The sequence below is a fragment of the Osmerus mordax genome, chromosome 24 (genome assembly GCF_038355195.1).
Source record: "Osmerus mordax isolate fOsmMor3 chromosome 24, fOsmMor3.pri, whole genome shotgun sequence".
NCBI lineage: Eukaryota > Metazoa > Chordata > Actinopteri > Osmeriformes > Osmeridae > Osmerus > Osmerus mordax.
Genome location: NC_090073.1, coordinates 11,044,936 through 11,069,033, shown reverse-complemented (window position 1 = coordinate 11,069,033; position 24,098 = coordinate 11,044,936). Strand labels below are relative to the sequence as shown.

Below are 24,098 nucleotides of genomic sequence, written 5' to 3'. Positions count from 1 at the left end.
CTGGTGTTACGGCTCTTTTGAAGGGGGGCAGGGCTGTGTGTTTGCTGTCGGCTGATACACACACATTAAAACACCAGACGCAGGTATTGTTTTCCAAAAGCAGCCATCCACAAAATGTACAAACAAGGTGTGCCATGAATCATGCATGAGCACTATTATCACTATGCACCCTCTCACAAAGATGAAATGTCTGAAACACACATCGGTGGAGTTTCTGACTGAACAAAACAATATTATAATTTGCTCCTCAGATTGTTACCAGGCAGTGTGTGTTTATCTGCATATCTGTGTGTTTGTTTGTGTATGAGTTGTGTTTGTGTGTATGTGTGTATGGAGGGGGGTTATCATCTGAAATGATTTCATCTGATTTAGACACCACTATGTTGTTAAGGCATTTAAGCTTTGATCTTCTGTTCCGGTGAACAAAATGTGGTATTATTTAGACTGTTCTGACACCTCTTTGCCTTATTATGTATATAAATAAAATAAAAAAGATTAGATGTGAAATCACTTACACTGACAATAGATAGATATATCACCACATTCTCACACACACACAAACACGACCACAAGCATTCTGGCCATTGTTCAAAACATATCATTTCACTTAGCCTGGCCCCTGCATACATTAAACCCTATTAAAACAATGGCAGTGATAAACACATAGCTTATTAGTCTAGCGCAGACGTCCTCAGTCCTCAGGGCAGCTGTGTAATGAGCTGTGGTCACATGGTCAGAACCTCCGACCAGACAAAGACAACATGGCACGCAGACGAGACAGAGGGGACTGAGAACAGAGGGGACAGACGGGGCAGAGGGGACAGACGGGGCAGAGGGGACAGACGGGGCAGAGGGGACAGACGGGGCAGAGGGGGCAGACGAGACAGAGGGGACAGACGGGGCAGAGGGGACAGACGGGGCAGAGGGGACAGACGGGGCAGAGGGGACAGACGGGGCAGAGGGGACAGACGGGGCAGAGGGGACAGAGGGGACAGACGGGGCAGAGGGGACAGAGGGGACAGACGGGGCAGAGGGGGCAGACGGGGCAGAGGGGAGGCACTCTCGGTCTTCTTGGAGGATGGAGAGAGGGGGGAGGATGGAGAGAGGGGGAGGATGGAGAGAGGGGGGAGGATGGAGAGAGGGGGAGGATGGAGAGAGGGGGGAGGATGGAGAGAGGGGGAGGATGGAGAGAGGGGGAGGATGGAGAGAGGGGGGAGGATGGAGAGAGGGGGAGGATGGAGAGAGGGGGGAGGATGGAGAGAGGGGGGAGGATGGAGAGAGGGGGAGGATGGAGAGAGGGGGGAGGATGGAGAGAGGGGGGAGGATGGAGAGAGGGGGGAGGATGGAGAGAGGGGGAGGATGGAGAGAGGGGGAGGATAGGGAGTGGGGGGAGGGGTAGTTAAAGGGGTGTGGTGCTGGCGCTAGCTTGGAGTTTGCTGGTGTAGAGGGGAACGTGACAGCATGGCAAGGCTTGGCCAGGCTAACCAGCATCCCGGGGGTGTAGATCTACTCTCCATACCCAGGCTCAGAGCCTCCTGCAGGCCTGCCCCGACACTGCTCAGGACTGGATCAAGACTGCTACCGACCAGACTTGACTGTTTGCGTACAATGAGCCAAGGGACTTCATAGCAGACAGGCTGATGTAGTGGAGTATCAGTGTGCCGTAGGGTTAGCGGGGTCACCAGCAGCCAGGAGGGGAGTTCTGGACTGACTCATGTTAACCCAAACTCTTACTTGTCCGGAGATGCATGAGCTAAGACATATCTTTCAGGGTATTATGCTTAACTGCTTGAATGACAGTAGTTGACTTAGTTGTGACAGCCTCTCATGAATGCCTATGAAGGCCAGTGAAGAACCCTAACATCTTAGTGTGGGTTAGGGTTAGGTCATCTTGGTAAATAGTGTGGGCTCTTAGAAACTCCTCGTGTTGGCATGCAGTGTTGGTTGTGTGCTTTGAGATTAATCCAAAAAATACTTTTAGTTTGATATTGGCCTCCAAAATTACCATCATAAAACTGTCATGTTGATGCAAATACACATCTCAATTTTACAAAAAAAAGGGCCTTGATCGAGAGTAAACAATCTGGCAAACAGTATTAGCTTACAAACGACCCCCCAGATCAGAGAGCATGACATTTCTAATTAACAGGGTCATTGGAATTAAACCAAAGTGTCACAAATATTAAAGCTCTGGAAACGGGTCTGAGACAACATTCGGAGTTGATTAAGTCCCCCAAATAACAATCAGTCATCAGCCCTGGACGCTTGGACCCCAAACACCCCCCCCCCCCCCTCTGTCCTCTGTCCTCTCTGATCTCACTAGCTTATCCGCACCATGGACAGGTCTTTAGAGAACACTCAAAACTCATAAGTGAAGTCCTTTACAGTTGCACCTCTGTTAAGTTTCATGCATGTGGCACTTTCCTAGTCAGAGTTAGCAGGGGTGCATTGGCAAGACACAACAGCCCTGCCCTGAAATAAACCCCCCATGTTGTTCTGTATATCCCAGCATCAAATGATTCTTACTGTACATTGAGGGGACTAGTATGAGTAACCAGAGTAAGTTTAATTTGGGGTAGGAGGAGGAGAGAAGGAGGGAGGGAGGAGTAGGGGAGAAAGAGGGAGGGAGGAGTAGAAGAGAAGGAGGGAGGAGTAGAAGGAGGGAGGGGTAGAAGTGAAAGAGGGAAGAGGAGAAAGAGGGAAGGGTAGAAGAGAAGTAGGGAGGGAGGGGTAGAAGTGAAGGAGGGAGGAGTAGGGGAGAAGGAGGGAGAAAGAGGGAGGGAGGAGTAGAAGATAAGGAGGGAGGGGGAGGGGAGGGGAGAAAGAGGGAGGGAGGAGTAGAAGAGAAGGAGGGAGGGAGGAGTAGAAGGAGGGAAGGGGAGAAGTGAAGGAGGGAGGGGTAGGGGAGAAGGAGGGAGGGAGGGGTAGGAAGGGTAGAAGAAAAGACAATAGGTGTGTGCGATCGCGAGTTGTATTCGCCAGGGAAGCAAAAAAACTGTGGACCTCATTAGTCCTATCAGTGGACGGCCTTGTTAGCCCTAACAGGCAGTAACTAGGGGCTGACAGGTCTGTTCAGCCACACTCCCCCTAGAAGAGATGTGACAGCTTTAACCGCAGCGGAGAGCGCCACAGATTTATGAGGCGGCCCCTGCTCTCTTAACCAGATTAGTTCCTTTTACATTAACTCAGGAAAAGTAGGGCAGATGTCCATGCGGCTGGTTGTAAATTCGATAATGGCCGCTGCATTAATCGGCACGAGCTAGCCCCCAATGACCAGGCAGGGTGCTGGGGGGGCTGGGGCTGGTAACGGGATTACTATTGGAGGGGTAACACAAACACATACTCCCCTCCCCCCACCCACCAGTGTGTGTGTGCTTGTGCATGTTGGCACTGGTCCGGGCCGGTGGCGGGCGGGGCGTAATGGTGTTGGACACGTAAGAGGGGGTCATTGAGGACAATGATAGGTGGGTGGTCAGAGTGAGACATTGATGAGATATTGTATGTGATAGAAATATGAGTTCTGGACATACATTGTCGTGTAAGTGCTTTAAATAGGAACACTGTGTTTATACATTCATGTCCAGTCAAACATTACATTGAACGGATTTTATGACTAAGGATTAAAACATTTTTTTAAAGAAAATTGTTTTGTTAAAACGACACTGTACATGTATGTTATGGAGAAGCTTCTGTTGCCACATACCAACCCAAATGAAATCAAGCTCAATAAGCCGTTTATCAGATTGAAACATCAGCTCACAACACATTTAATATCTTTTAGCTGCTTTTTAAGATTCCATCTCAGGCTTCTTTTCCAAGTCAATTTTTTATAGTCTGGATTAAATTTGTTTGTATAGACTGTTTTAAAAAAAATCTTCAAAATCAATCAATTTTGAACATACTGTACTTTAATACTCCCACAGACTGTTTTGTTCTGCAAGGTGCAGTGTTATGATTATCCTGCTCTGTCTCTCTACCCGGTGTTAGGATAGGGTTGGGTTAGGGTAGTGTGCTGGTCTGAAGTCCTGCTGGAGGCTGTGTAGAGGCTGGAGGCTTGTGTGTGTAGAGGCTGGTGTATGTAGAGGCTGTAGAGGCCGGTGTGTAGATGCCAGTGTGTAGAAGCTGGTGTGTTTAGAGGCTGGTGTGTAGAGGCTGGAGGCTGGTGTGTAAAGGCCAGTGTGTGGAGGCTGGTGTGTAGAGGCCCATGTCACCATGTGGGCACACCACAGCGTTTCTTCATCCCAGATTACAATCAAAGGGGTTCCCTTGTTGGCTAGGAAGGCTGGAATCTTGGCTTTAATTAAATAACATTATTGTTAATGTCAGCTTTGCAGAGGCTGGTTCTGTCGTGCCCGTGAGCCCCCTCTCCCCCCCTCCACCCCTGACAGACAGGAAGGGGCATGCACACACGCACACTCACATATTCTAATGCTGCTCTCTTCTAGTCCCTTCCATTAGAATTTATAAAAAGATGGAAGCGGGTATTTATGTTACGCAGGGAATATGTTCACAGTGAATATTCAATTATCCCTACATTATATACATGTAATGATGTGTTGACATCAGCTAATACGTTTTGAAGGGCTACTGTATTCGTGACTTTGTTTATTACAATCCCTGTGCAATTATATATTGCATATTGCATGTATTTTTATTTTCATGCTTATTCCTACCCATGATAATCATATGGAAATGTTATTGTGGATGAGAGACAGTTATTGCAGTAACAGGACAGTAGATAAAAATAATAATAATTTTAGTTTGTTGGTTTAATACTAATATATAAATGTTGTACAATTATTACACAAATCAAACACTGAAAGAGCCTTACTTCACCCTGCTTACCCTTCATATTAAGGGGGTCAGATGGCTGAGGGGTTAGGGAATCGGGCTATTAATCATAAGGTTGCTGGTTCGATTCCTGGCCGTGCAAAATTTGTGTGTCCTTGGGCAAGGCACTTTACCCTACTTGCCTCGGGGGGAATGTCCCTGTACTTACTGTAAGTCACTCTGGATAAGAGTGTCTGCTAAATGACTAAATGTAAAATACATTTATTTAGGGTTTTATACGTTGCCCTCTAGTTAGACATGTGTTAACCGTATCTACTGGCATTGTTCAGAATCAGCTTTACAAACCAAAATTCCTTTAAAATGCCTTGTTTGACCTTTTTTCTGACTTTGTAGCACTTTATTTATGTATGTAATCAACTGATTAAGCTCCTAAGAACTGCTCCCTGGTGAACACCCCACGGAGGGGTGTTCACCAGTGTTTAAACTCTATGTTGGACCATGTGCTTCATCTGGTGTGCTGAGTGGGTCATGATGACATTACAAGTGGTGGTTCATTATTGATTGAAAGGAAAGATGCAGATAGGACTACTTGGCAGAAACTATCCCAAACTGTTGAATCCTCTCAGGATCGCTCTGCCTTTTTATCCATATTTCCTTTGTACATAAGTCATTGTGTGCTTTACAATATGCAGCAAGATATATTTAGCAAAATTGCATTGCATTTATCTTTTAAGCATAAATTATGTAATTAATTATTATGAATGATGTTTCTGATGCTAATGATGATAGTTTATAAGCCAGCCTATTAACCTTAATGACAGTGTGATCTTTTACAGTTGATAGTCTGTCTCCTTTAAAGTATGCTGAGTAATGATGATGCAGATATAATTGATGTATCAGTAATCTAATGGGTTTAAATTGTTAAAGCAAAATGGCACCTATCAAAGTTTCCATGCACAAACATGCAGCCCCACTGAAGAAAAAACACCCATTAAAATGAACATGGTGGAGAGAGATTATACAGTAAATGCCACCAACAAGTATATTTCTAACTTCCCCTGCTGTGTGTGGCCCTTCTGTCTATTTATCTGTGTCTTAGGCTCAGTGCTCATGTTAAGCGTCCTTCAATCCCAGTCTTTGTTAGCACAGATGCAGATTGTGTCTCCCTGTTAACACATCAGATGTCCTGGCTGGGGACAAGCTCTCCTGTGTCTCCTACTCTAAGACCTGTTCACTCTTTCACGCCATCTTTCTCACACTCTTTCTGTCTCTTTCAATGGATCTACTGTAGCGAACTGGCTTATTTAGGGTATTTAGGAACAGTTTCTATCTCCCAGGGTCTGGGTTAGGGTTAGTTGTGTTTCTATCTCTCAGGGCCTCCTTTTATATGTCTTTGTAACACTGTACTGGTCCCTCCCCCCCCCCCCCCCCCTCTCTCTCTCTCTCTCTTTCTCTTTCTCTTTCTTTCTCCCTCTCTCTTTCTCTGTCACTCACTCACACACACACACCTCTCTCTCTGCAGTCTGGATCCCAGGTGGGCCGACCCAGGTGGGCTGGTAACAGGGCTGGCCTGAGCAATTTTCAGAAAACAACCCCAAATTTTAATAAGAACCCATGGTTATGACAGGACATTTAATATTAATTGTGTATAAAGTGCGTCTTTTTGGGAAATCTTATACTGTGACTATACTGTTCTTAATAGAATGTTGCACATTCCAGCATGTTCTATCGTTAATGACTTCAATAGGGGAGTCGTGGTCAGGATGGTACTGTGCCAGGGATGTGTCTCAGCCCCCCTGTCCATTTAATTGACTGTAATATTACACCCTGGTACTTCAACTGACATGCAGCCGTACTGATGGAGGAGAGGCACACACACACACAGCCACACACACACCATGACATACACACACACAGCCACAGTCGCACACTGGCACTCACACACTTCCCCTGCCTCCTCGCGGTCTGTGCGGCCCAGCCTTCATTAGCAGTGGTTTGCATCATCTTCAGAGGAAACGTCACATGCCATCAGTGACTTCATTCTTTCTCACTTCCTCCAGTATAGACAGTGTAACCTTCAGAAACCTGCTGCCCACAGTTTTACGTCTTCATTAGGACCACTGTCAGAAGCGCCGCACGGCCGCGCGCCTCAACATGAACAAAGAGAGATGGAGCGAGTGTGAAAGCCGAAGGAACAGAGAGAGCCAGGTCAGACGGGCTCAGAGAGAGGGAGAGGGAATATAGTGGTACAAAGACATATAAAGGAGACCCTGAGAGATAGAAACACCACTAACCCTAACCCAAACCCTGGGAGATAGAAACTGTTCCTAAACACACTAAATAAGCCAGTTCGCTACAGTAGATGCGTTGAAAGAGACAGAAAGAGTGTGAGAAAGATGGCGTGAAAGAGCCTTTCCTCCGTTTTCCTGACAGTGTGTATGCTGCTCACCGAGGTCTCTCATCCTTCTCCAGAAAGCATCCCTCATTTACAGTGAAATGGTTTTGTGTTGTGAGAGCATGAACCAACCAGGGAGTTATAAAGTGTGTCAATCAGCAGTTTCGCACAAAATACCCCAAATACCCAAATGCATAACCACAAAATAACCAATAATAATAATGCATAACCAATTAATTAGATGTTCCATCTCACTACTCCTGAGTGTTCTATGTTCCATCTCACTATTCCTGAGTGTTCTATGTTCCATCTCACTATTCCTGAGTGTTCTATGTTCCATCTCACTACTCCTGAGTGTTCTATGTTCCATCTCACTACTCCTGAGTGTTCTATGTTCCATCTCACTAGTCCTGAGTGTTAATGTTCCATCTCACTACTCCTGAGGGTTCTATGTTCCATTTCACTAGTCCTGAGTGTTCTATGTTCCATCTCACTAGTCCTGAGTGTTCTATGTTCCATCTCACTAGTCCTGAGTGTTCTATGTTCCATCTCACTATTCCTGAGTGTTCTATGTTCCATCTCACTACTCCTGAGTGTTCTATGTTCCATCTCACTACTCCTGAGTGTTCTATGTTCCATCTCACTACTCCTGAGTGTTCTATGTTCCATCTCACTACTCCTGAGTGTTCTATGTTCCATCTCACTATTCCTGAGTGTTCTATGTTCCATCTCACTATTCCTGAGTGTTCTATGTTCCATCTCACTAGTCCTGAGTGTTAATGTTCCATCTCACTACTCCTGAGGGTTCTATGTTCCATTTCACTAGTCCTGAGTGTTCTATGTTCCATCTCACTAGTCCTGAGTGTTCTATGTTCCATCTCACTATTCCTGAGTGTTCTATGTTCCATCTCACTATTCCTGAGTGTTCTATGTTCCATCTCACTACTCCTGAGTGTTCTATGTTCCATCTCACTACTCCTGAGTGTTAGCTGCAGCCAAGCTTTGACTCACATCGCCAGCAGCCCGACCAGGTCTTTCAGTCTAGGCCAAGCTCGTCTCTCTGTGTGAAACCCTAATTGATTTTAAGGACTTCCATGAAGTTCACACCCCCTTTCCAAACAAACAGCCAAAGATATGTATCTTTCCCTCAGTCAAGACAGAGAAGCAACACCGCCTTCTCACACAGCCACTCGCGGCCCTGTCTTGAAAAAGGCTGACCTGCCAAATTAGTTAATTTCATAATCAGGCCTCGGGTTGTTTGTTTTGTTGTGCTGTGAGCCCCACCGTTCCTCGCTCCCCTGACTCCAAGGTCAAAGAGAGTTCACTTGAGGTCATAGCTGCTTTCTGTACGTAGGTGATGAAAGAGGCTGGCTGTCTGGTCCTTCTCTTTCCTCCTCTCCCTGGTCCTCCTCTCCCTGGTCCTCCTTTCCCTGGTCTCCTCTCCCTGGTCCTCTTTTCCCTTGTCCTCCTCTCCCTATTCCTCCTCTCCCTGGTCTCCTCTCCCTGGTCCTCCTCTCCCTGGTTCTCCTCTCCCTGGTCCTCCTCTCCCTGGTCTCCATTGTCTGCATGTAGGAGCCTGGCTGTCCCTGCTCTCCTCTGTATGCTCAGCAGATGCTGAGGAGGGTGGGGTGTTCAGGTCTATGTGATCACACCCTCAGCACCCCACCCCCACCCCCCGACACCCAGTCATTGGTTCCTCAACAGTGGTAAAGGTAGAGGTGGAGACCAAGGTTCTCTCACCCAAAGGTGCTGAGCCTCTAGAAAAGCATGTTTGAGGTGTGGACATGTCAGTAAGGACTGCTGGAGGATGGTGTGAGATAGTTAGTCTGCACTGATCTTTGAAACATTGTCCAAAAAAAAAAAAATCCCCAGAGAAGAAGGGTGCTTATTTTATTGGACAACCCATTTCTGAGGTCAGTGTTTCTGAGGTCAGTGTTTCTGAGGTCAGTGTTTCTATAGATTCTGGTTGCAGGCCCCCATGAGGGTGTATCTGCGCTGCTGGAGGTTTCAGAAATGTCTCCGGAGACTGAAGGCTCTAAGGAAAGGTTGTTCTCATTATCTATGTATATCAGTTGGCAAGTTGCCTGACCAGTAGCGTAACAGTTGCCTGACCAGTAGCGTAACAGTTGCCATATGTGTGTGAGCGCTTGTCTGTCCTCTGATGCAAGCCGTCTGTGTTGCGCAGGTCACATTACCCTGCTGCAGAGCATCCCTGCTCTCCTCCTGCTGAACATCACAGCGCCACCATCCTGTTATTTACTGCTTATATTAACATGCAGCATGATAAGCATATTTTCCTCAGTGGATGTAACAAGATGTTTTATTACCAAGACTTCCATCCAAACATAGCAGGGTGTTTTGCTTGCTCATATTTATACCCTTCTACTTTACAGCCTCGCATGAATAACAGCTTTTCTGTGGTGAAATATCAGATTTAAATTTTGCTTTAACATTTGACTAAATTTGAACATGAAGACAGACTGAGAAGGTAAATTAAGAGTGTGTCATCTTGAATGTGAATCAAATAGGCTTCTGCTACATAAGCAGAACCTTAGTTGCAGTTACTGTTTCATCCCTGTTCCAGTAAGGGTTATCAGGCAGTACTGTAGGAAAGACGTTCTACAATTGGTTATGTTAGAAGGTGTGGTTATGTTATAAGGTTTGAGACGTTTTAGTTACTTTGTAGGAAATGTATTTATATGTGCTTTTCTCAGTAGCTTTATCCAGTTTAGATATTATATCATTTATCACAGATGGTCAGAGGAGAGAATATAACTGTAGAGGTTATTCCTCTTGAGGCTTTGATTACTCATAATTGCACATTACTTCTTTTGTTTTACCTTTCTAATTGTAGTTAATCATGTCAACTGTACAACAAACGTTGCACGTTTCTGGCAATCTATGTTGGCACATCATCAACAGACAAATCTGCGTTTTGAATAATTTGTTGATTAACTGTTAACTACAAATTAGATCTCTATCATGCTAATTGCACATTAAGAACTTTACAGTAGCTGTGATAGTCTGAGGTGTTCATATTTATAATTCAGAAAATTGAAAACCATTCCCCTAATCACTGCGTAAAGGAAAATATGAATATTCATAAATGTAGCTTGTTCAACAATGAAATACAATTATGTATCCAAAATAACTGTGGGGAGACATGACAGTCCAGAGATCCTGTATGTAATTTCAACCAGGTTCTAGAAGTGCTGCTCTCTGTCTCCAGGATGAACAGCCAGGGTTGGGCTGTGTCTCCAGGACTAACAGCCAGGGTTGGGCTGTGTCTCCAGGACGAACAGCCAGGGTTGGGCTCTGTCTCCAGGATGAACAGCCAGGGTTGGGCTGTGTCTCCAGGACGAACAGCCAGGGTTGGGCTCTGTCTCCAGGATGAACAGCCAGGGTTGGGCTGTGTCTCCAGGATGAACAGCCAGGGTTGGGCTGTGTCTCCACGATGAACAGCCAGGGTTGGGCTCTGTCTCCAGGATGAACAGCCAGGGTTGGGCTGAGTCTCCAGGATGAACAGGCAGGGTTGGGCTCTGTCTCCAGGATGAACAGCCAGGGTTGGGCTGTGTGCCAGTGGATGTTTTCCTGCGTTAGCCTCATCGAGGTGGTAATACGGCCACCCTGTGGGAGGGCAGGCGCCCTGGCTCGTGCTCCACGCCGTGTCCAAACGGCCGCCCCTCACACACACACGCTCCGCGCCCGTCCTGACAGCTCCCTCCAATTACCGGCCGCCCTGTCACATGTCCTGCTCCTCCTCACAGAGCCGATCCCATGTGACCACATCTAGCACCCTGCTGGTGAGGGGGGGGGGGAACTAGCACACACACATTACACATACATTAAACGCACACACAAATTACACGCACGCACACACTACAGACACACATTACACACATGCACCTATTACACACACACACACATATTGCACATACACATTTTCTCCTCATTGTGGAAAAATTCCTCATTCTTCATCCCGCATCATATTGTGGTACAACTTAAGGTCAAAAGGATTCTTTTTCTGCGTTCTATTAGATCATATTAATGTGTATATCCCAACTGTTTAGATTATATTAAGGTGTATATCACAACTCTTTGCATACTGTAACAATGACATCATCGGTCCCTAATGTACCAGCAATCCTGACAACTGGAAGAGGCAGGAACAAATGCCTTGTTGTTTGTGATTTGGACACAAGGCCTCTTCGAAACACTCCAGTAGGTCTCTAACCAAGAACAATCCCATTACCATCTGATCCTGTTGGCATGCCTCCAAAGCCCTCCACCCTTTCTCTTCCCCTCTTATGATTATTTTATCCTTCTGAATTCTTCATGCCGTAGCCACTGCAGCTATTTGGACGGCTCTAGTGTGGCTCGGCCCGCTCCCTCGGTTGGATTCCGCTCATCCATTAGTGCCATCTGTGCCTTCCTATGCCGTCTGTGAGGGCCCCAGCCGACGCCAGAACGACTGGCATTTCTCAGGAACAACCAGGGGGATGGTGCCCAGAGCTCTGAGCTGCCAGTGATGTGCACTTACTCTGACAAAACCAGGGAGGAGAGAGTGACGGGGCAGGAAGCAGCTGTGAGGGCCCAGTGCAGCGGCGGGGCAGGAAGCAGCTGCGGCAGAAGGATCCCCACCTTGTTGGAAGGAAGGAGAGGAGAGGGGGGACAGGAGGAGGACGACTTGACTGTAACCTTGTGCTCATCTGGATCCGGGGGTGTAATTGTTGGTAGTTTTCCTCTCCTGATGGTGTGATGAGAGAGAGCTTCCACTGGAGAGAGCGTCTCGGGGTGTGTGTTTGACCTCAGTGTAATAGTCAGCATGCTATTCCAGCATCACAGGGCTTAGCATAGTGGGACATATTTAGACTAACCTTGGTCATTAATGTGTTGACCTACTTTTGTGATTAATGTCTTGATTTAACCATTCTGAATTAAGTAATCCCCAAGCCCTCTTAAAGCAATATTTAGATGGACTGAGGGATGTGCAAAGATGAACTCTTGCCAAATAATGAAACAGTTGCCAAGATGCCATAAGATCAGTTACCCAATAATACCCATACTGGATGCCTCTTGTTTGCTATGCTGCTCTCAGAATTACAGTTCCAAGCAAGAGATTCAATGCACTGGAAGTTTGTGCTTCCACTATTTCTTTCTCGCTCTTTATTTTACTGTGGACAGAAAGTGCTCTGTCAATAGCTGTCAAATGCTTTGAGGAGACTTTGGCCTTCATTTAACCTCCAACATACATTTACACGTTTTATTTAGCTGCTTGCATCCAAAAGAACATGGTGTGCAGTAGATCACCAAGGAGAAGGGAACAAGATTACAATGGTTAACACCAATCAACAGTCTGTTACAGGCTCTCCAACAGACTAGATTTGATTTATGGGACTAACTGGTCAGTTGGAGTACACTGACTTTCGCAGTAAAAATGTTCCCTTGTCACAAAAGAAATGTGAGCTAACGGTGAACAATCTGTACACAGTATGTCACTGCCTGCCGGCGGTAAAATTTTTACTGGCGGCTCTAGATGGAAAAAACCTTACCTCGCTCTCTCTATCTCCTGGGTCAATCAGGTAGTCTTGACTGCTTGATTTCCAATCATATGGCATTTTATTTACACAGAAGAACTTTGGATCTGATTACTAAATCAAGTCTTAACGTTTTATAGGAGTAGTGTTTTCCAGGAGTAAGAACTGTGTTTTTCAACTGTAAACTTCACATGGGAGGTTGTATTATTTATTAAGCAAATCAGTTTGAATATCACCTCTGATGGCCTTGTATGTCATATTACATAATTTTCCAGATATCTGGGAAGACAATAGACACTCTTTCCATGTAGGATTAGGGTTATATGACATCATCATAGACACTCTCTTCCATGTACCTTGCACTTGTACCGAGTTGTATCTGTCTCTTAACAATACAATGAAAAACTCAAGTTGTCAGCGCCTATCATGTTGTTGGCTATGCCCAGGATGCTTTCCCAGCAGGCCAGATGGCAGTGCTATGTGGGCAGCGTGCGAGTGCATGGACAAGGGGCTGTGAGAGGAGGGCCTGCCTCCAGGATGGAGATTGCTCACACTCTGGCACTCATCGCCTCCCTTTGCAGCTGGGCTTCTCGCCTCATTCTGGACGTTTTTTTGCACGTTCAATATGCAGGCACAGGAGAGGACAGGGAGTAAAGCAGAACACATGTCTCGTGTCTGAGACTCCACAGAGCAATGTGGACAACTGAGTTCCCCTCTTGAGAGTCTGGGTTACGATGAAGTTTTATGCTGCCATAAAGACCTTTTGTGTCATTTGGAAAGAGAATTGTTGATTTCATATGAGAGTAAAGGTGAAATGGATGCCTGAATTTAACATTCTTTTCATACCATCTCAGTCGATTTTCTAGTATTTCAATAAGGTCAAAGTAAAGTAATGTTAATTACTTTATTGTTCTCAAATGTCATATCAAACAAATATTTGTGAGTTAAATGTTAATTTTTTTGTGGAAGCGGAGGAGAACTCCAAAATGGTGCTGTCCACCCCCCTCGGCCCCCCTCTCGGCCCCCCTCTCGGCCCCCGCGTCCTCGATCTCACTTGTGGAGAAACGAGACGGTGCAAGACGGCTCCGGGGGGATCAAGCTGTTCAGAGAGAGAAGAGAGGATCTCTCTCTCACACTCTCTCTCTCTCTCTCTCTCTCTCTCTCTCTCTCTCTCTCTCTCTCTCTCTCTCTCTCAGAGGATCACACACAGACTCCTCTATCTGGACCCTTGCCTGAGTACAAGCCATCCAAGCAGAGACACAAACATGTCTCTGGACGACTGTGGACCTCCGTCTCCTCCAGTCAACACTGAGGAGCAAAGACTGAGACGAAAAGCCAACAACATGGCATTAGCTCTGCAAGCTACGTCTCAATGGTCAAACAAACGGATCAGCAGAAATCGGGACGTTTGACTGAACTGGTGCCAAAACCAACTTTATAGTTACACATATTTGGCGGGTTTCATTTCACAATTATGTGAAATTGCAGGACAGTATGTTTGATCTTGCATGAAGAGGTTTTGATCGCTGATGCCTAACCATAACCCTGCACTGTTACCCTACAGCAGGGGTCCCCAAACTTTTTTCTGCGAGGGACAGATAATTTTCAAAACAAAATCAAAACATTTACTTACTTATGCATATTAATCAGTGTAAACATGTGTATTATTTTTTTATTTTTTTACAGAATTTCTACCAGTGTTTCCCTACAGCATTCCTACCAGTGTTACCCTACAGCATTCCTACCAGTGTTACCCTACAGAATACCTACCAGTGTTACCCTACAGCATTTCTACCAGTGTTAAACATGTTGAGTTACAGTCACACTCCTCTCACTGTTGGAGAGTTTGTAACTGATTTAATATCTGTGTTACATTTACACTTGTAAATTACAGACATCTTAGTTTACACTTGTTTTAATATTGTATTAACATCTTAGATAAACTATTACGCCTTACAAAAGATACTTGCATATATTGCACCGGAAAGTTTTGTTTGACATCATTAGCAACTTCGCTCTTCAATATATTCAAATTTATTTTAATCCAAACCTAATGGAGTGATTTTAATGGAGTCTATTAATCATAAGCTTTGGATCTGCTCCTCTCTCTGACTGAGAAGAAGAAAAACACACACCTTGTCCCCTCACTTCACCATCTCTACACCTTAGTCATCCACCCGTACATCCCAAGTCATCCACCCATCCGTCCATCAGTCAGGTGAAATCTCCCCGACACCCCGTGCTGACATATTCAAACTATTGTTCAGCCCGCCGGGTGGCACAGGTGGGCAGTCTCTCTCTCTGCCTCAGTGCAACATGGCCCAGTTACAACTCAGAAACACTCTGCCAAGTTGGGCTCTCGTGGGGGAGCAGGGGAACTGGAACGGGTTTGACCGTATTGTGCTGCACCTGCTTAGCCTCACTACCCAGCATTCTGTGCTGAAGTGAGACCAGCTTTTACAAACGTCTCCCTTTCCAAGCCTTAAACCATGAAAATCCAGTGAACTTAGCCGCTCTGTTGGTCACGGCCAAAACAGCATCTGATGTGCCTTATTTGTTGACTGTGTGAGATTAGTTGCAGAGGGTCCACATCGAGGGGCTTACCAGGCAGGCATGGAGCTCCCACAAACCAGCCCCCATACTGGAGAGGAAAGCAATGCTGAAAAATCTATGTGTCTAAAGCCACAGAGCTGGTCCACACTTACATTACATGGCTTATGAGGACGTATAACCCAGCTAACTACTTAGTAATTGCTAACAGTTGCTGAACTCGCTGTGGAGAGAGATGTGGAGAGAGATGTGGAGAGAGAGAGATGTGGCGAGAGAGGTGTGGGGAGAGAGGTGTGGGGAGAGAGGTGTGGAGAGAGAGGTTTGGGGAGAGAGGTGTGGAGAGAGAGATGTGGAGAGAGAGGTGTGGAGAGAGAGGTGTGGGGAGAGAGGTGTGGAGAGAGATGTGGGGAGAGAGACGGGGGGAGAGAGGTGTGGGGAGAGAGGTGTGGAGAGAGATGTGGAGAGAGAGGTGTGGAGAGAGAGGTGTGGAGAGAGAGGTGTGGAGAGAGAGATGTGGAGAGAGAGGTGTGGAGAGAGAGGTGTGGAGAGAGAGGTGGGGAGAGAGCCGGGGGGAGAGAGGTGTGGGGAGAGAGGTGCGGAGAGGGGTGTGCAGAGAGGTGTGCAGAGAGAGGTGTGGAGAGAGAGAGAGATGAGAGATGGAGAGAGAGATGTGGAGAAAGAGAGATGGAGAGAGATGTGGAGAGAGAGAGATGGTGACTGTGGAGAGAGAGAGAGAGAGATGGAGAGAGAGATGTGGAGAAAGAGAGATGGAGAGAGATGTGGAGAGAGAGAGATGGTGACTGTGGAGAGAGAGAGAGAGATGGAGAGAGATGTGGAGAGGAGACTGTGGCAGGTTTGGGGGCTTGTTGGCTAGCGAGTATTATCTGTGCTAGAGCTCCCTCTTGGTGCCACTGCGCCCGCTGTTGGCCTCCAAGCCCGGCATCCTGGCGGGGCGACGGGCTCAGACAGCTGCCTGGCCCGGGGTCTGGTAGACACGGTGCAGGACAGGACCCCCCCCTGGGCTGGAGGCTGGCCGCTGTGGGGGGGTGAATAGAGATGTTGTTGTGTTGGTATGTTCAGACAAGAGGCAGAGGGAAGGAAGGTGCATTATGCTTTAAGCTTCTCGTGTTGACCGACTGCAGAGCCTCTTAGAGATTTTATGATTGCATATTATTGTATTAGTTTTATAATTTTACATACCTTATACAGATTTCTATGTATAAGACTATTCCTGTTCTTGGCAAAATTATTGATTGGACTTATTTAATTTGATCAGAATGGTGTAGCTGTATTTCATAGTGAAAAACATATATACTTGTATTTAGCAAAATATAAATTTGTTTTGACTCAAATTCAGCTATTAAAAGACAGACTTATTTAAGAAAAATAAATAATACAAGCATTTTAAATACAGGAAATTGTCAGCAATGCCAATACAAGAATACAAATGAAGACATAGAAATGACAACATTTATCACTTTTAAATTTATTTGTATTTATTAATTATTAAACATGAATTGCTATCCACAGTTATACATTCAATAGTGAAAAACATTAATTATTTGAATAACAAACTAATTTAATTTCTTCATAAAAATTTTACACTATCTCCTTTTTCTTTTTTCAGGGACGGTGTATGAATTTCAACAGAGTGCCGAATCATTAGAAGAACAAAAAATGACCAGCTTTCCTGTACAAGTACAAGTATCCATTGTGGTCGATGGAGAGAAATCTCCTTTTGTAAGATATTTTATCCAAAAAACCCTGTATCCTCTGTGTTTCTTCTATATGCTTAGAGACCCTCCTCCCAGACAGTGGCTCTACACTCTGAAACTGTTTTATGAACGAATATTTGAATATTTCGAGATAATCATGGCAGGGACAGAACTGTATTTTCAAACTTGTCTTTTTAAACTTTGCAAGCGCAAAAAATGCCCAGAAATGCGGCACAAAGATGCCATTCGTATTCGGTTAGCTTTTTGTGTGCACCAAAGGCTTAACATATTCTGACCATATTGTGCCTTCTGTGGAAAACCTAATTTCATGGACACAGACGGAAGCTATCGAAAAAGCGGGAGCGAGAGAGGCAGTTTGCCGTTGGCATGGAAGGAGAGCGAATCCCAACGGGGCTCACAAGTGCAGAAGTCCGCTGCCTCCTGGCAACGTCTCGTCACGAAGCCTCTCCAACTCTCCACCATCGAATGCCTGGCGGGAGCCCTTTGACTGCAGATCTTGTCATTTTAACACTGAGAAGTGCACACGCATGACAAATTGTAGACAGGACGCCCTGAGGTTTTGGAGGCAGTACGACTTTGCCCTTCGTTTTTAGAAGACACCTTTCTTTCATTATGCACTAGGGACAAGAAAAATTAATAGAGCGTTATTCCACCGCGAGTCAACCCCGTCACTGAAGAGATCTCCGGCTACGTTTGAGGGATGGATGCCTCAAGAGCTTGACATCCTGCTTAGTGTTTTTTCTTCTCTTTTTTTTACCCCCTATTTTTTTGCAGTCTGCTCCGTGCTCGTCTAGGCGTACAGCACATCACATAAACATGCCTATCAGTTCAGAGTTTTAAGATCCAGAGATCCAGCTGTCTCACCTGCTCAGCCACATCGGCCATCCCAGTCCTCCCAGGGCCTCTTCACGTCTCAGACCACTAGTTCTCTCACCACCACAATATCAAAGTTTAATTAAAATAATTAAAAGCAACAGCGAGCAGCAGCCTGTGAAGACTTGGCTGTCTACTTTATGCTTTCTGACATTGGATGACCTATTACTGTACTGGTGTTATTTGGTGAAAGAGGGTCTTGGTGATGCTGCACCAGGTTCAAAACGTAAAGTCAAAGTAACGGATGCGACGGACGGATAAGTATTGTTCATTTCCAGAAATTATGTTTCTGGCCACATGGCCCCACACCCAGAAAAGAGGGAGATATATATATTTGTTGTAGATTTCTCAAGCGTGCTGTCATGACGCCAATCCCAAATGATGTTAGTGAGAGCGGAAACACTGTGGGGGAGGAAAGGGGCAGCAGCTGAAGAAAAAGGCTCGAACGATCCAGTCACTTTCGATACGGTACTTCAGATGCAAAATGGATATTCGAGTCGAAACCTGACAAAGCGCGCCGGCTTTGACGGGAACCGGTATAGACAATGACCAGTGGCTGGGTCAGTGGGATGTCTCTGTGCAAGCAGGGATGCTTATCAAATGACACTAAAAATAAGTTCAACAACCATCAACTTTGAGAGGGAATCGGAGAACATCTCACATTTGGTGGGCATGCAAGTGGAGATGGGTGCGCACGTCTTACCAGTCTAATTATTCTTTTGTCTCCTCTGGACGGCGAGCAGCATAAATAATTCCAGTGGTCAACATATCCAAATCCTCGGGGTGCCATCATATTTATTTCAAACCCAAACACACAGTTAGCCTCTTGCTTAATTTTCAGTAAGACATTTTTGATAGGCCATTCAGCTTCTTCTTTTAGAGTGACAGTAGATTGAGGTATATTTAGCACTTTTATATTGTATTTTTTATCTTACAATTGAGAGCACAAGGCTGTTATTAACTCCTGCTAATGAGATATTTACATACTAGTCAAAACACAGCTATCCGTCTTATTAATAACACATCACATTCAATATAGGAGCTTTTCCTTCACTATGCAGTCTACACATTTCTATGGAGAGCTTATACAAAATAAGGTGTACTTTTTATTAGTAAGAAAAATTACTAAATGTAATTCCTTGAATTAGCGTATACCAAAAATAGCCTTTTGTTATGTTATGTTCTATATTTTTGCACCTAATTTTTACCCCAAATGCCCTTTTGTATGTAAGTTGTTTTGAATGTGGAGATATTTGAATATTTGACCAATTTTATTTTGAATTTTAAATGAATTTTAAAAATAAAATAATAACGTTTATATATTTTGTTTTGAGGCACACATAACCTAAACAAGTTATCAAAAGGTGCTGTAATATTTCTGAAAGCATTGCTGACAACATTTCCTTCAAGTTTTACTCAACATTCAGTGTGTTGCCGTATATTAGAGGCTGATTATCAATTATGGTTAGGGAACTGCTTTTATCACGAGCTAGATAAACATGCTTACCAAAGAATGTGTTGCACAAAATAGTAAATTATATTTTTTAAGGTTGTAATTTGAATGTAAAGTGTTGGTTCTTCTGTGTACAGTTTGACTCTTAGGACCCGTTGTTTTTTTAGTGAAATATGAAAGAATACCACCTTGGTTTTTCTTTTCTCAAAAAATTCATGGGTTTGCATTTGTGTTGAACACTGTATTGTTTTGTGTAATTGTCATGTTTCACATGTTTCAGTATAATTTGTCAAATGTTTTATTAAACCTTGTATGGAAAATAGACGCTGTCCTCCTGACACTGTTTAGGTGGTGAGGACACGCTAAAGGCTACATTTAATTGGGCCCATGCAGATTTATGAGGCCCGACAGGGAATGTGATTATATAGTGTGTGTGGACAGAGGAGTGGACAGTTGGAAGACTCTCCCCACTGAAGCCATCACCGGAGGCACTCCGCGCACGCACACACACACACACCCCTTCGAGTTTCACAATGCCCCAAAAATGAGGTCTTCCATTTAGTAAAAAAATATGTGCTTGTACACCTTCTGTTTTCACAACATTTGCATGCTGTGATGGGATGAAGGCTGAGTTGTGTGTGTGTTTGTGTGTGTGTGTGTGTGTGTGAGAGAGTGTTTTAAACACTGCAGCCCTTCCACTCCTGGTTTGAAGAGGGAGAAAAAATGATGTCCGAGTACAAGGATGACGTACTATATATAATGGGATGCTGACAGTGTGTGTGTGGGGATGTTGAAAATATGTGTGTGTGTGTTGCCTTTGATTGTATGTGTGTGTTAAGCAGATCCAGCGAGGTCACATCTGCTTTAGCATCACTGGCTCCTACTGTTCATGTTGCTCACGTTGTCTGCTTCCCTCCTCACACACTGCCACTTGACACCACACCAACATCCCCTTAAAAGCTGATTACTGCTGGTTGTTTTACACAGCTTAGAACGCAAAGGGGTTACAGGAGATATTATAAGCCACATTTTCATATGCTTTTTGAATCACTGAGGTTGATAAACTGCTTTACCAACATATCTGGTCATCAATCTATTAACCTCTTATCTGCTGCAGCTGTAACTATACACTCTTCTTTTTATAACATTGGAAAAGTCTGTTATAATCCATGTTTAAATATTCCACACTGCTAAAGCTGATTTATAAATCTGATATCTCTAATCTAGTACAGAACCGCCTCAGTGCATGCTCTTAGTGAGACCTGTTCTCTCTGCTGGACAGCAGCATGGGAGTTTCACTCAAGTTTCATTTTCTGCATGATATACTGCAGCCATAACATAAGGGGAGTAATCAAGAATGATGACACAGAGAATGCACATCCTGGGGAGGTAAGGGTGAGGGAGGTATGGAGGGAGTCCTGGGGAGGTAAGGGTGAGGGAGGTACAGAGGGGAGCAAACAAGGGTTGCTTTTTAAAAACTATTTTACAACCAAGTGATATTCTGACAGAAGAAACTTCGCTGATGCCACACTGAAGTCGCTCTTAAGTGACATCACTACCTGTCAGCAGGAAACATGACTGTCATAGCATAAGGATGACATCACCTGTCTGCTGTGTCCATGGTGATAGTGGAATTACTGAGTCACACAGGAAACAAGTAATTCAGACCAAAGAAAATCCTGTAGACGCTCTCACATTGATCTGATGAGTCGAGGCATTCTGACCCATCAGTCATTGTGACCTACCATCGTATTGCGACAAATTAACCGCATACAAAAACAAAGTGAAGCATTTTCTTTTAACCGTTGGGCTGTCTCAGACCCCCCACATGGCGAAGGTTAAAAGAAAAATATTTTTATTTGTTTTTGTATTGGGTAAAATTAGGTAAACACAATGATGGTTCGTTATGAACCTTTGGGTCATGTGACCCGAAGGCAGCACAAGTTAACACAGTCTTAGTTAAGGCTTTCCACCCACATAATATGCATTTTATTGCTAATACACATTCACACACATACCTAAATGGCTTGTTTAGCAGTTTTCTCAACCAAAACATCTGACATGCAGCCAACTGGTCTCTCACACTGTTAATAATTCTATAAAATACTATGTCTAATATAATAATGTAATATCCATGTTCAACTGTACTTAAAACTCAGACATACTTTTTTTTTGCTGAGAAAGGTATTTTAAGTACAAGGATAAATACATAACACTTAATCATCATAAAGAAGTTGTACTTCCTTGTTTTTTCAAAGGAAGGGTTAGATAACGGTCAGAGTAATGAAGGCAGCTGTTGCCCAGCTTTAAGCCTGTCTGAATTTCCATGGTTTCCCAATGTGCACAGTTGTCTCTAAAACATGAGCAACCTCAGGATCAGTGGCCGGGGCCATATACAGCTTTCAAAGTGTGGCCTTCCCCCTCAGATACCAGAGAGGACTAGCTCCCTAAGCACAGCTTGTTACAGTTGACACTTGATTTTATGCATTGTATTTCAAAGAGCATTACAAGTAAATCCCCTCTCTTAATGTGTCTTTAAGGAAGGCTGCTGTCCAGGGATCCATGTGAAGGATACAGGTGGGAGATTACACACAGTTTATCTTCATGCTTTTAGGTTTTTGGAAAGGCCTCTGTCAGCTGTTTTACATATTATTACTTTATCATAAACTATGTACTTCATGGCCTACACATAGTCTCTATTCAAATAAATGCCTCAATCTTTTATAAGAAGTTTACGATACTGTCGCTTACACAAAGATCATTTAACCTCATTTGAATAAGTACTGTAATGTGTTCAAATCGTTTTTTGTGATTCTTTCAGCACTTTCTCAGACCAGATGGTCAACAAACCGGCTCCAAAAGTCCAGCGATCCTCACGTCGTGGTCAGCATGTTTTTGCACCATTTCCCCCCGCGCCTCTCATACCAGTTTAAAGCTATTTTTCACAGCAGTCTGGTGCATATAGCACCTCAATCTGTGCAGCGCTGAAAGTCCATCCTGCTAGGTATGAAATAATGATAGCACAATATGTGCTGCGAAATACCGTGGGGGCATTGGTTGAGTCAGACCTGTTCACACGCTCACCTTCCTGCCAGAGGGTCAGCTAGCTGTCTGGAGCTGCTAATGATAAAACTCCAACATGCAACTGTCAGCTCACACCAGACCTGTCCTTCACTGCTCACCTATCTGTGCAGACAGGCCCAGAACACTGCTGGCTGTCTCAACCAATATTACCTGGCACCAGGGCTGACTGACAGGCCTGTGAGCCAATTGGGTGGATGTGCTTGGCCTCCAGGGCGGGGCCTCAGCGGAGGCAGGTCATGTGACCTTGCCAGCAGCAAACTGCTTCCTGTCTAATGAACATGGAGAACTGTGACTGGAGGTGTTTGGTAATGTTTCACATCCCAAAGACTCGTCAGGAAAAAGCAGCAAATAGCTTCTGACTACTCCAGCAGATGTTTTGCACTAATGTAGCAGATTACGTTTACCACACTAGCAATGTGTTTTGGTTTTGGAAAGGTTGAGACTCAAAGATGAAGCATCATGCAATGTTCATTCAAATGTTTCACAGGAAATAGTTCTCTTGGACAACCTTTTATTTGAGGCTATAGTTATTCTTGTGAATCAGATGAGACCAATAGTTAAACCGGTTATGAATGAGTTTCCTTTAGGATGCTGTCCAGCTCTGTTATAGCATAGATATCAACAGTAGTATACTGATCCTGTATCCTTGTCTTGGATTTGAACAGTCCCACTCCTCCCCTCTCCTCATTCCGTCCTTCATATTTACCCTCTGCCTCGTCCCCAGAATGGTCCAATCCAGAATATGTGTTCCACAGCCAATCCCTAATCTTTCCTGGGCCACAGGAGAGAAGAGGGGTTCGGGAGAAGAGAGGGAGGGGAGGGAGGAGATTGGGAGGCCCATTTACAACCTCAACTGCTGCCACATTGCCCAGCAAACACAACCCTCCCACACGCCCAGCACCATTCTCTCTGTCGCTGGCATCGTTTAACATTACGATATTTTCCCTGTGTTTGCCCACGGATGATGGGGCCCTCATTGCTATGCATGTGCCAGATGAATCATAAACCTATACCATATGCCATCGCAATTTGCTGATGGGCCCAAGCTGTTTTGGTGGATATAAAATCCAGGGATTACAGAGGCTTGATCCTCAGTGAATGAAGGGAGAGAGGGAGGGAGGAAGGAGAGGGACGAGGAGAGAGGTTCCTCTGGTGATGGTAGGTGGGTGAGAGGAGAGAAGAGGTTCCTCTGGTGATGGTAGGTGGGTGAGAGGAGAGAAGAGGTTCCTCTGGTGATGGTAGATGGGTGAGAGGAGAGAAGAGGTTCCTCTGGTGATGGTAGGTGGGTGAGAGGAGAGAAGAGGTTCCTCTGGTGATGGTAGGTGGGTGAGAGGAGAGAAGAGGTTCCTCTGGTGATGGTAGGTGGGTGAGAGGAGAGAAGAGGTTCCTCTGGTGATGGTAGGTGGGTGAGAGGAGAGAAAGGAGGCACGCCAGGGGTCCAGGGCTGGCCTGCTGTCTCCTCTCCCAGGGCTCAGGTATTATTCTAACCTGGTGGCATGAAAACAAGCATGTAGACAACAACATGTTTGTCACCTTTTCCCCAATATGACTGTGATTGGGAATAGCTGTCAGAAACAATAGGACCAACGGGCTTTGGGAATTATCACTACTTTCCTAAATAAAAATCAGATAATTGAGTATTAACTAATTATCATTTGTGTGAGTGCTAAAGCTCTTGT

The 24,098-nt window shown here is 44.9% G+C and overlaps 1 protein-coding gene across 3 annotated transcripts in view; it reads left to right on the top strand.

Annotated features, from left to right (window-relative positions):
• antxr2a (ANTXR cell adhesion molecule 2a) overlaps nt 1-19,657 on the top strand; it is a 44,159-nt gene extending 24,502 nt beyond the window's left edge. For 2 of the 3 annotated variants that reach the window (XM_067228147.1, XM_067228148.1), the window contains exon 17: nt 16,901-19,657. In XM_067228147.1, the coding sequence (XP_067084248.1) occupies nt 16,901-16,939 (39 nt within the window). In that variant the 3' untranslated portion in view covers nt 16,940-19,657. The remainder of the gene's footprint in view (nt 1-16,900) is intronic. The other variant, XR_010874777.1, reaches the window with a different exon arrangement.
• Nucleotides 19,658-24,098: the final 4,441 nt, after the last annotated feature.